At 44.2% G+C, this 12792-nt stretch overlaps 1 protein-coding gene across 13 annotated transcripts in view; it reads right to left on the minus strand.

Annotated features, from left to right (window-relative positions):
* The window catches only part of caska (calcium/calmodulin-dependent serine protein kinase a), a 238213-nt gene extending 226728 nt beyond the window's left edge, over window positions 1-11485 (minus strand). For all 13 annotated transcript variants that reach the window (XM_072686218.1, XM_072686219.1, XM_072686216.1 and 10 more), the window contains exon 1: window positions 10844-11485. In XM_072686218.1, the coding sequence (XP_072542319.1) occupies window positions 10844-10902 (59 nt within the window). In that variant the 5' untranslated portion in view covers window positions 10903-11485. The remainder of the gene's footprint in view (window positions 1-10843) is intronic.
* Between the last annotated feature and the right edge of the window lie 1307 nt (window positions 11486-12792).

Consider the following 12792-nt stretch of genomic DNA (forward strand, 5'->3'; position numbering starts at 1 on the left):
AATGCATCTCAGACCATTTACATTTACATTTACGGCATTTAGCAGACGCTCTTATCCAGAGCGACTTACAAAGTGCTTTGCTATTTACCCAAGAAGAGCCTTAGCTAGTTAGAATAGGCTAATAATTCAAAAGATACCTCTAAGCTTTAGACACTGCTAAACACAATACAATAAGGCGACCATAGAACTATTCGTCCAAGTACACCTCCTGAAGTGGCTTAGAGTGGTTGGTGTGGCGCAACAGATAGCACCACTACCTGCCACTGAATTACAACACCATGTGGGAGACCAGGGTGCGATTCCCGGTCTGGGTGACTATGCTGCGCTACACCAATAAGAGTCCTTGGGCAAGACTCCTAACACTACACTGGCCCTCCTCTGAATATGAATAACCTTGTATGTCGCTCTGGATAAGAGCGTCTGGCTAAATGCCATAAATGTAAATGTAAATGATCAGATTTATATATAGTTTAAATGAGTCCTGGGTGTGTTCACACTTGCATTTTTTTGAGGCTTGGCCTTATCCAGACACTTAAGACACATAAAATGACCAGGTGTAAACGGAGTCAATGTGTTTGAGATGCTGCTTTCTCACCTTTGGAACGTACAGCTTTATCCATAACTAAATCATTTATTATGATAATTAATGCCTTAATGATTAGTTATTAAAATGATTAACTAATTATATTGATGATTTGTTGTTATGTTTAAGGGTACTATTAAAATGCAAAGTACTATTTCTTTTATTCAGCAGAAGTTCATTAACAGAATATAAAAAATATATGGGTTCTGGCAATTGTATGTCAGCACAATGAAATGAAATATTTGAAATATTTCTAAATATTTCTATGTCTATAGTAATTATGTGATTCATCTGTGAATACAAAAAAAAGCTTTGGACTTCTCTTACTGATTGTCTTCATGAGGAGGATTATTTATAACACTGTTTTACAACTAACCCCTTCATGTGGAGGCTGGCAGCATGGCTAGCTCTTACTGTTAGTAATTAATAAGCTGGATAAGGTTACTGTGTTACAGCCACCAAACGGAGGTTCAAATGAATTCATTCTTATTTCTTTAACTTCACTGAGCAATCAAAACCATTTATGGTACCAAAACAATCTTCAGGGAGAATCTGGAGAAATAACTGTCCGATTGCTGTCAGAATCCGCAAATGGCAGCCCTATGGGAGTACGAGAGGATGACCACGAGCATGCTAAACTTGTAGCTGTTTAACTACACAAAACGTCCATGCAAGTCTGTGCATAACTAAGTGTCTAACTACTCAAAAATAATCTCAAGTACCCACAGAACTGACACTGACAGCTCAACTAGGAGCCATTCCCTGTGGTCTCCTAATCATAACACTCTCCTTTCCTCCACTGCTTTGTAATCTATTCCAGGTCCGACTGTGGAATCTGAACAATTCCTGCTGTGGAAAAGAACAGTAACCTAGGAAATGCTGCTCAATTAGAGTCAGGCTGAATCCAGTTCACCTCTTTTTGTTGCAAAACGCTTTTCAACAATAGACATTGTCACAGTGTTATCATGTGCCTCAGTAAAGCAGCCAGGAGTGACTTCAATTCGACATGCCCTCCGCCACCCTGAAAGAGGCTAAACAACAAGAGCACAGGAGTAAAACAGCAAGTGCCCTGGCAGCTTCAGTAGGATCTGTTTGGCTCTTGTGTGGAGGCAATAAGGCTGCAGCTGTGTGTAGAGCCCTCGGACTGAGATAAGGCCAGGGTCTCTCAGGACTAGAGAAGTGAGTGACAGGGCGAAGCATGGCCCTGTAAGTGAGAAGACGCTGCCTCGGAGCAGAACACCCTGCTTCAGAGGACATCTATGACCAGGGAGACTACAGGATGAAGAGAGACCACCTTGGAGAGGGTTGTGTTGAGGACATGGAGTCCACAAATAGTCCATACATAGCAAAAATAGTAGTTTCAGAGGTCCAGGGGTCAAAAGGGGTCAACAACGTATTAATCAATTGCTATGCATAATGGAATTTAGATGTAACAGATTGTTGTAGGGAGGGACATTTCAGTCAAAAACACGCATTTACAAGCACTCTCCAGGTGTGGATTTTAGAGAACTCCACTCCACTCCTGTTTCGGCATGCTGCTAACTGCACAGTGTAACTCTGATGAAGCAGGCAGGCCAACACCCGCGAGAAGCGAGTAACGCTTCAAGACATATTTGTAAAATCTTGGTAAAATCTTGTTAATATGACTCTACTGCCTCAATCCACACGCTTCTAGCAATTTCAGTGATGGTTCTGTATCTATTAGCTCGTTAAATGTGTGTCTTTCAGTGGTTGGTGAATTCCCAAAGGAGTGAGAAATAGAAAGCAGCGTAATGCTGCTTTAACTTGCCCACAGTCGTTGAAGTTAGAGCTGGGCGATAGGGAAAAAATATATTTTACAACATTTAAAGACTTAAATGTAACTTTTTACGATATTTATCACAAATTCACAGAAAAGAGTGCTGCTGGTGACATCCTGCATAACTGCAAACTTATCCTCTTTAGTTCAATGTGGAATTCAAATGTATCACAGATTTTAAGCCTAAACTTAAACTTGCCATGAACTAAAACGCCTTGCAAATGCAACGTTTGTCCTGAAAGGGTTCATAGGAATTGTGAGGACTTATAAGCCTAGCTCCACAAACCCTGTTTGTGAGCACACTGATGAATGTGTGGCTAACACACAGGAATTCCCACAGATTTTTTCATCTGGGTTCTTGGTGTCCCGTAGCAAAGCCCCGCTGACAGCGGCCCCTTCATTCGGGTGAGTAATGTGCGTCACCCACCTGCAGTCTGCGGAGCAGAAGGAGGGAATTAGGCCGCGAGATCTGACGGCCACAGCTGCACACACTCCTCACCCTCGCTACACTGCAGCAGTCAGCAGCTCTGGTGCCAGCCAGGTACGGGGAAGAGGTCACCCATGGCACATTTCCTCTGCTCTGCGCAGCACACTAAGGAGGCAGCTTTTGGGAGAAGAGCAGGGGAAAATAATAGCACTATTGGTGCACATCCATCACTTCTAAAGGCACTGGGAAAAATGGGCATTCCGCAGCCTTTTGTCAATGGGGGGAGGCTTTAAAACGCTGCTCACGTTGAGAAAGCAATCAAACGGTGTCTGCTGCAATCTTTAATGAGGCAGCCAGGCTGGTGACCTGAAAAGTACTGTCAGTGCGCTAGCGTCCATTGAGCAGAAACAGCCATGCCGCCAGGACCAGTGGGGGAAAAAAGAGCTTATCGGTGCTTTAAACTAAAAGAAGAACTGGACCAAGACGGGGACAAGTCAAAAAGTCAGAGAAGCATAAGGACAGTGGGTACAGATCTCCAATGCACCAGCAACAGAAATACATGTATTTTAAGGAATGCTTATTATCTTATTTGATGCTTTTCTAAAAAGGTTTTTTTACAATCCATATATGAACATTGTAGGTAGGGCTGTACAATATATCATTACAGCATCGCTACTTCAGCACTGCAATGTGGGCATGTGCAACAGTCACATAAAGGGCATGCAATGACTAGTCAGGCAAATTTAATTAAACGTGAAATTTTTTTGGGAAAAAGGTAGATTATATCTGTTCAATATCAAGACTTTTACTCCAATCTTCAATACAGAGTGCATTATTAATATTATGACATGTTGGATCACTGACTTCTTGTGAAATACGGCAGAAATTCCTGTATTTTGTAATATCGCAATGTACATTGCACTTTTTCCAATATCATACCTCAACCCTAATTGCACGTATCAGATCTACACACTATGCTAAAAAAAAGGGATTCCATTTAGAACTGTTAAGAGGTTAACCACTTTTTAACCTAAAAAACAAATACACCACTTCCCTTAAGGGGCTTTGTAAAAATGTAGTGGGAGAAAAGGTCATTTAATGATTACTGTCATCACTACGGTAATTTTTTTACTACTTCACATTAGCAGTGATTAGCAGTAGTAAGAACGTTGGTAGCAAAAGGAGCACATTTATCGCTTCACCACGATTAACAGCAGAGAACCCCCTCCTAAATGAACTTGAAATTGAATTGAATGACTTTCCCTAGAGTGACCCCAACATCAGAGAGGCTACCAAATCAGGGGTACTAAACAAGAGTTAGATCCAGAAGCATTAGATGAAGCACCAACATCATTCCAGAGAATCATTCACAGCTCCACTGCTCCACAGCTCAATGCTGGGGGGCTTTTTTCACCTCTCTAGCCCACGCCTGGCATTAGGCCAATTAGGTGCCAACTGGTTCATGTTTACCTGTTCCAGAGGGTCTTATTCTATTGGCAATATTTCTCTACATGGGCAATAGACAAGCTGTGCGTGTGCATTTGCACCTGTGTATCAGCATTGGGTGCAACTTACAGCAGCTGAATGCATTCATTATAAAGGGTGTCCACAAACATTTGGACAGATGGTGTAGATTGTCTTCCGTCATTTATGACCCCTCAGGATAAGGGTTAAAGAGAATAGCAGTGATGTATTATGAAGACAGTATCAAATATACAGCTTGTATCGCGCTCTGGGAGTATCTTTACTTGTCTAGTGAGCTCTGAGGGCGTTTCTACCGAGGCATGAGAAATGAATAAATATTTAATCCACACGGAGTGAGCACACTATGCTGCTGTTGACGTGTGTAATTGTGAGTAAAAGTCCCATTTTAGCTAAACCTCATCACCACAGTGCTCAGGCAAAAATGTCTGTGACAGCGAAAACAGAGCCACAGTCCTCCTGGACTCTTAAGTAGCCACTGAAATATTTCACAGCCTTTTGACCACGGTCTGCAAAGAAGCTTAGACATTCCTCCAAAGGCCTTGTTAATCAAACTACACCAGGTCAATGACCTGTGAAGCAGAAATCTTTCTTCAGCCTTGAAATGTAAGGCATTCGGTAGGGCTCCACCATGGGGCCTAACAGTCACGTTACAATATGTATATATTACAAAATAGTATTTATATATAGCACAAAACGGTCTAACATACTGAAAACACCTTATATATGATTATTGTTTATTACAATTCATTTTGAGATGTAATAATGGTATTTATTAGGAGAAGATTCCAGCTGCATTTTCTTTATTACTAAATTCAGGATGTTTTTTGTGGTTCAGCCATTATTGAACATAAAGCTTACACAGTGTGGCCTATTGAACACTTGGCTGACTGCTTGCTTGGAACAGACAATCTTGATCTTGGCTGACTCTGACTGTGCATACCTAATAAATATAAACAGTATATACAGTATGTAAACTATTTTAAATAAGATCATATTAGCCATTCATTTTTGCAACCCAAAACCATATGACATACTTAGTACACTGTTAAAAGTATAAGATCCTTGAGGAAGTTTTATTATTTCAAACTGTGGGGGAACCTATTAAGGTGCTTTAATGGAAAAATGGGTTCCTTAAAAGCTCCTCAAAGCACCTTAAAAGGTTCCCCCACAGTTTAAAACTGAAGAACCCCCCAAAAGTTTCTCAAGGATCTTATACATTTAACAGTGCACACTGCCATGCTGTGTTTAGCAGAGTCACTAGTGGTTTCTGTCCTTTACACTCGTACAACCATTCCATTAAAGAGTATTATTCACATATGGCTGTCTAGGAATATCATACATATGTAAAAGGGGGTTCAGAGGAATAAAGCAGACCTTGAGACTGCAGACAGAAATTTGCCTAAACCTTGTCTTTTAAGTTGAAGCATTTCATCTCGCAGCAAGGTGGAAGAAAGGCTTGGGCTAAACTGACAGTAAACAGAGTAAAAAGCAACGTCAGAAGACACCTATGACAAACCATCTTCAAAGAACATTTTTGGCCTGAGAGCCTGAAAAGGGTTACCATCATCTACTGTCTTAAAAGCAGAGGTTTCTAAATGAGTCTATGTAAAAAACATTATACAGAACATTTAAACTGTGAAACCATGCAAAGGCCCATCTACTGAAAGGTTCTTCAGGGATCCATAAGTGTTTCTTCCATGGCAGAGATGCCTATTCCTAGTCCTGCGGCTCCAGCACATCTGGCTCTAATATTCACATGCCACTGAAGGCCTTCATTGCCTGGATCAGATGTGTTAGATTAAGGTTGGAGCTAGACTTTACACTGCCAAATTTTACTCCAGGACCAGGATTGGGCCCCCGTGTTCTAAGACATACATCCTTCCAAAGAAGCCTTCCCTTTCTGACGTCTGTATTTTTTTAAGAGCAGACCACTAAATGTGGTAAAACTATGTGTCACCAGCCTTCTGCGCAGCCTTCTAGTGATAGAGCTCGGAGCAATGCAAATCTGCAAGAAGTCACAACACTGTCAAACTATGTCATGCTCGTCACTCCCCCGCGCTCGCTCCAGACTGGACGTTCCGGGATGTCATTCAACCAGTGTCCCCAGAGGTGCATGCCTCTCGTCCTCAAATCAAAGCAAGTGACACACAGTCCTACTGACCTCATTATCTTCATTCAGAGCTTCGCTCGGAAAATCACAGTAACACACCTCTCCAGAGGCTGAGTAAAGGTGCCAAAAGGGTTCTTTAGAGTGATTTGCAAATGGGATATGCAAGTGTGAAGAACATTTTTACAGCTTTCATCCATCTTACTGGTCAGTGTTGCTGTGGGTTTACAGCTAGGATCATTGGCAGTAACGTCTCCTGGACAGGGCACCAGTTCATCGGCGAGTACCACCCACACATTATTTTCAGCTAGGGGAATTTCACCTACCATGTGTTTTTGGGAGGTGGGAGGAAATTGGAGCGAGGATAGAATCCGCAACCCCGGGGCCCTGGGGCGGTGAGTACACACTACCTGCTGCACCACTGTGCTGTCCTTAAAAATCTCCTAGTGTTTTTTTAACCATAAATCAACCAAGCTGATAACTGGTTAGAAGCCTTTTTTAAGAGTGTTCAGTGGAATGAGGTCATTTTCTTCATTTAGGCTATTTTTTAGGGATGGGAAGTCCTCTATCCTTAGTGGCCCATGGTGCCTTTCACTTTAGGGCCTGCAGTCTAATGCCTGTTTGAGCTGTCAAATGCAGAAACTCACATCACCTGACTATACAGTATACTAAGGGGCACACACTGAACAATCAACGCTACATCTACTATTTCTGCTAAGCTAATCTTGTTGAATATAGATTTTAAAGGCTTTATCCTCTTTTGCTTGGTTTCATTGCCAGGTTGGAAATTGACTGGAATAAAACTGCCGTTCAGGTCTTGTGGCCTGAGCCTCCAGCTTGCACTGCTCTGCTGACTCTTCCATGCATCAGCAAAAAAGCCATTAGATTGCTACATCCTGCTGGCATCAGTCTCAGACTATTAGCGCATTAGTGCTCCAAACAACAGCTTCGCTCAGTTTTTTGTTTTTTTGGGGTCTTGTGTGGCTGCAATAAATTCCTCAGAAAAATATGGGGCTCGGTTTTATGATGCTAGATTCCTCAGTTAGCTAGTTGTCTTGCTACCCATTAGCAGACAGTGCAGTTCTGGTGGACAGTCTCAACCCGTGACCTATGTTCTCCAGTTAAGTGAGAAATTCTGTCCCAGAATCATATGGAGCCCAATTAAGGGTGAACATACTGGCTAAATTTGATTCCTGAGATAATAAACAGACTTTTGTTTTAGCGCAGGAAAAAGCAACAACACAAAGGGCAAAAAAAGAGTATGGCTGTAGGCTTACTTTTTGAGAAATAGCACTGGTATTAGATGCCAAAAAAACAGATTTAAAAAATTTGTCCAAAAAATGTATTGTTGAGTGAGAAACAGGGGATTCGTTCAGCAACACCACATCAACCACCAAGCAACAATCTAGTAACCCCTAAACAACCACCTGGGATACCATAGCAGCTGACAAGCAACACTCTAGCAACCACCTAGCAACACTATAGCAAGCACATAGCAACACCATAACAATCATCAGCCTAATACAAATCTATGGTAATTGTAGGCCTGCACTTTTTAAACAGAACCAATATAAATAAGCAAAATGTCTACATTAATAATTGCAATTATAAACATATCTTGACATTTACGGCATTTAGCAGACCCTCTTATCCAGAGCGACTTACAAGGTTACACGTATTAGGAGGAGGAGGGCCAATGTAGTGTTAGGAGTCTGGCCCAAGGACTCTTATTGGTGTAGCGCAGCACAGTCACCCAGACCGGGAATCGAACCCTGGTCTCCCACATGGTGTTATCTGTTGCGCCACACCAACCACCAACACTTGACCTACCCTCTGACTCCCCCAAGCCCCAAACCATCTTCTTCATCACGGTGTGCCCTTTTCTGACATCAGTATCACAATGGTAGAGAATCTAAATACTGGGGTATTGACGAATTTCCACAGCAGGAGCCCTACCTTACCCCATCTCTGCACATTAACCTCAGGATGATCATGTTTTTGTCAGCAATACCCTGATTCTGATTCATTATGTCCATATTGAAGCAGTGTCAATATGTTGGGAATAGACATGTTCTGCCTACGAAATATGGTAAAGCAGTATGGTGAGATTATCTTGGCTGCCTGCCCTGTGCTTTATTAGCAATCTGTACCTTTAACACACACACACACAGCTTTATTAACCTGAAGGAGCTTGGAGAACGAGGTGACAGTGCACTTGCTTAATAGATCCCCTGCTCCGAACACTGACATAAATGCCTAGAGGCTGGCAAGCTACAAGAGAGTATATCATCCAGACAACGACAAGATACAATGTCATACAAATGTTAGGAGTTGCCTGAGACTCACAAAGAGTGAGGGAGTCAGACAGATGGAAAAGTAGTGCGGTAAAAAGAGTGATGGCTTTGAAAAAGAACAGATTAAACACACTGGTGGGACAGAGACGGCCATGAGGTCTGTATATACCCACAGGGTTCTTTCCAAACACGCTGGGAAAATGAACAAACTGCCCACAGGTACAGCACAGGTTTGTCTGCATGCAAGCACTTACAGCATAACCAAAGCTTTGTTGCTGTTTTCAGCTTTCTGGGCCTGCTGATACATGTGTGGGCCCACCCGTATGTCACAAAACTCTCTCCAGAGTCACCAAACTTGTACCACAGATTAGCAGAACATGGAACGGGAAAGAACAAGAGCTCCTGAGGCTCTCACTGCTTGCTCACATGCAAGAGTCAAACAGTTCTCAGCTCATTTCAGATCAGAAGACAGATACAAAGAAACACCTCTGGGAATCACCTAATTACCACTGCTGCATAGAACCAAATCACATTTCTCACACCTCTTTACATCAGGGGTCTCAGTTGTCCAGCTGAGGGGCCACAACTGGCCTGGAGACAGCTTCATACATCCCTTGTTTATGAACATATGCTTAAATAGGGGCTACAATTTTTTTCTTTCATTTTCTGAATGTGGGTTTGGACAAAACAAGCTTGTATTACTCGAAACTGTGCAGCAACCACCTAGCAACTTTCTAGTAACCCATTAGCAACCACCTGGGATACCATAGCAGCTGACTAGCACCCTCGCCTCTCCACAAGTGGCCTTGAGGCAGCTTCCTACAGCCCTTGTTTAGAAAGTATGCATAAGTAGGGGCTACATTTGTATCATTTTCTAAATGTGGATGTTCTTGATCATGTAAGCACACAGTTCTCTTAAAATGAGAATTCCCTAAATGTATCTAAATTCCTGCAGATCTCAGTAGTTGATATGTAAACAAAGTCGTTCAGAGTGGTGCGTTTCAATACAGTTGGTCGACATTTTTTGGTAGGCCTCATGAAGTATCTGTTTAACATCTGTGAGGAACACTGTTACAACAGAGGCGGTTCTAGAGTTCATTATATAAGCGATGGGCCAATGGAGAACCAGGAGACCTCAAAGAAGCTTCTGAGTGTCTGGACAAATGGTTCCTCCTGATGAGGGAAAGAATCCTCTAGTAGATGCTTCTGTCCATCCATACACCTTCTTATCGCCTTCTTCTTTGTCAGGGTCATGATGGATACACAGTCTACCCAAAATCGCTGAGCAAAAAGCAGGAAAACTCCCTGGACAGGGCTCCAGTATTTTGCGTGGTTAGACGGACTTATATTATGTTATTTAAAGAACCATTTACGGGAAGTTTCCAGGGGTTCCACTATTGTGAAGAGCCAGGGAACTCTTCTCGGTCCTGTACAGAACTCTTTTTGCTCAGGAGTGGAGCAAACTTTTAGAGGCGTTAACTGGTCGGTCTGGTGCTTATCACCAGGATCGAGACAGTTCTAGTGTAGGAGGTGTATCCAGCATAGGCCATTTCGACCTAACTTTTTAATCCTTATCTTGTATTTACACCTTAAGCTTTTAATTTCGGTGGTATTTCCCTTTTAATAGGTCACATAAAAGGACTGTTTTCACAGCAAAACCTACATTAAGACACTCGCCACTACAATACTTCCTCTTAGAGGAGACCATCTGCCTTTGTGGCCTGCAAGAGCTTTTGAGAACATTTGAGACCCCTGCTTTACCTACATGGGGTCATAACAGGTCAAGATACTCACAAAGCACAAAGCCAAACCAGCAACCCAGATCACAGAAAGTCTTGACCTTGCCACTTGCACTTGTGAAGGCTGCACCTCTACAAAGGGCAGAGCATGACCAGGATGACCTGACCAGGTAAGTCCGGTCACTCCTAATTCCAAGAGATAAACGCACTGAGGAGTGTTCAGTCAGATTTCCACAGTGTCAGCATCACGCAGGCAGTGCCTCACAGTGCTCCACTGCTCATGGGCGCTCCAGGCGGAGTGGGCTCTGTGGACCTGGTCACTGCACCACAGCAGTGGTGGGGATGAACTGAGCTGAACTGAGAGGAGGCACAACAGCGTCAAGCCAAACTGTGAATAACTCGGCACTTACTTTCCAATGACCTCACACAGCTCGTAAACATCTTCAAAGAGCACGTCGTCGTCGGCCATGGTCCAGCAGCACGGGGGAATTCACTCCCCAAAAGACGCGTCCACAGCGGTAGCTAAATACCCACGGATTAGGGCCACTGTTGAAGGTAGTTTGCGGGCTGGGAGAGAGAGGCGGTCGCCGCCAGCAGTGGCTCTGAGCGCTCCCCTAAATTCCACCGAGCGAAAAACGTCTCGCTTTTCCCTCTTTTCCCCTCCCGCTTCAGTTGGAAAGCAAAGGGACGGAGGGAGAGAGAGGAGGAGGAGGGGGGGGGGGGCAGATAGTGAAGGATCAGCCCCGCTTCACTCTCTTCTGCCCCACCTTAAGCCGCTTCAGCACCAACAATCAGCGAGCTTGACGCGGCTCGAGCAACTCGCCACCTTCACACTTCTCCCGTTCGCCGTAAAAGTGCGCGAGAGCGGCTCCAAACTGCCGCAAACTCGCCTCTCCGAGCGGCTCCGGGAAGACCAGCGCGCGACGTTGAAGCGCGCGCAGCTCGTCGTGTTCAGGCGCTCCTGCGTTTTCCACACGCTCGCGCGTACCGTCAGACAGACAGACAGGCACGGGGGACTCGTGAGCTCAGCTCGGCTCGACTTCGGCTACGTCCGTCCCTCCTTCTCCCTCCTTCCCCCTCTCTCTCACTCACTCCCTCACTCCCTCCCTCACTCCCTCACACCCTCCCTCACTCCCGCCTGCCCGCCTCCCCTCAGTCCGCGCTGATCTACTTTCCCTCCGCTCGCTCCGTCGCTCCAGCGCTATTCCTGCTTCCAGAAAACCATCGGCTTCGTCCCAATTCGCGAACTCGCGCCCTAACCTCCTACGCTAGTGCGCGCGATGCTCACTGGGACGCTTGGCCAGGCGTAGAGCGCGGCGAAGAAAGTTTAGTCCGCGCGAGGCCGCAGACTTCCGCGAGCTGAGGGTTCTACGAGCTAGCTAAGCGTTCCAGGTCGAATTCCGCTCACTCGCTAAAACGCCCTAGTTAGAACGCGAGCGCGCGCATTGGAACTCAGCCCGGCTCCGCCCCCTCCAGGTTACGAAACTGGATTGTCGAACGCCATACTGGCTCTGGCCGGGACAGGCGGGTTCCGGATTTACCGCCCAGAAAACAAGACGACGCGGAGGCAAAACTGATGACAAAAAGAGCCACACGGAGCCGGTCTTCAAGAGTTAGTTCACAAACTTCCTTCTCACAGGCTGTCCAGAGTGTATTAAGTGCGTCACCACGAAGTGCACTATACCCTGCAGCGCGAGTCTAATGCTCAGTGGTTTATATGACAGCTAGCTGAAGGTCCTACCGCTTTAAAAGTTCACCTGAACTGATGCACATGGTTGCAATGGGCAATGCTGTTGCACTTTCATTCCTATGAACACGTTGCCTGATGTCTAATACGTTGTTTTTTTAATAGTATCATAAAGGTCTTGGCCATAGGTCAGTAAACACACACAAAAAGAAAAGATCTCTCTCTAGGAATTGCAGCACTTCCTTAAATTGTTCAAGTGCATTTTCCTTATATTTAATGGATTATCTATGAATTATTATAAAAATTGTATAAATATCCACTAGCTGTATAGCCTGCATATCCTTTTCCTCCCAGCCCTTTTCTCTGTATGGTGATGTACAGCTGTATGTTCAGCTCTGAGAAAACCTGATATGACATTTCTGAAATCTACATTGGCAGCCTTAAGTCAGACACCACCCCATGTTTTTCATTCCCAGCCAAAACTGCCATTAGCAAGACTATTAAGATATTACTAGACACCTAAATATTTTACTACTACCCTATCACTTACGCTGCGTTCCAGGGGTGTGTCATAAACTGGGAAATGTCTTTTGTACCACTTGTAAATTGCATTTGAAGAGCCAGTGAAGTGTCTATACGTGGGGAAACTTGAGATGCTGAAGACGTATATTG

Source organism: Salminus brasiliensis, chromosome 8, assembly GCF_030463535.1.
Source record: "Salminus brasiliensis chromosome 8, fSalBra1.hap2, whole genome shotgun sequence".
NCBI classification, from domain to species: domain Eukaryota; kingdom Metazoa; phylum Chordata; class Actinopteri; order Characiformes; family Bryconidae; genus Salminus; species Salminus brasiliensis.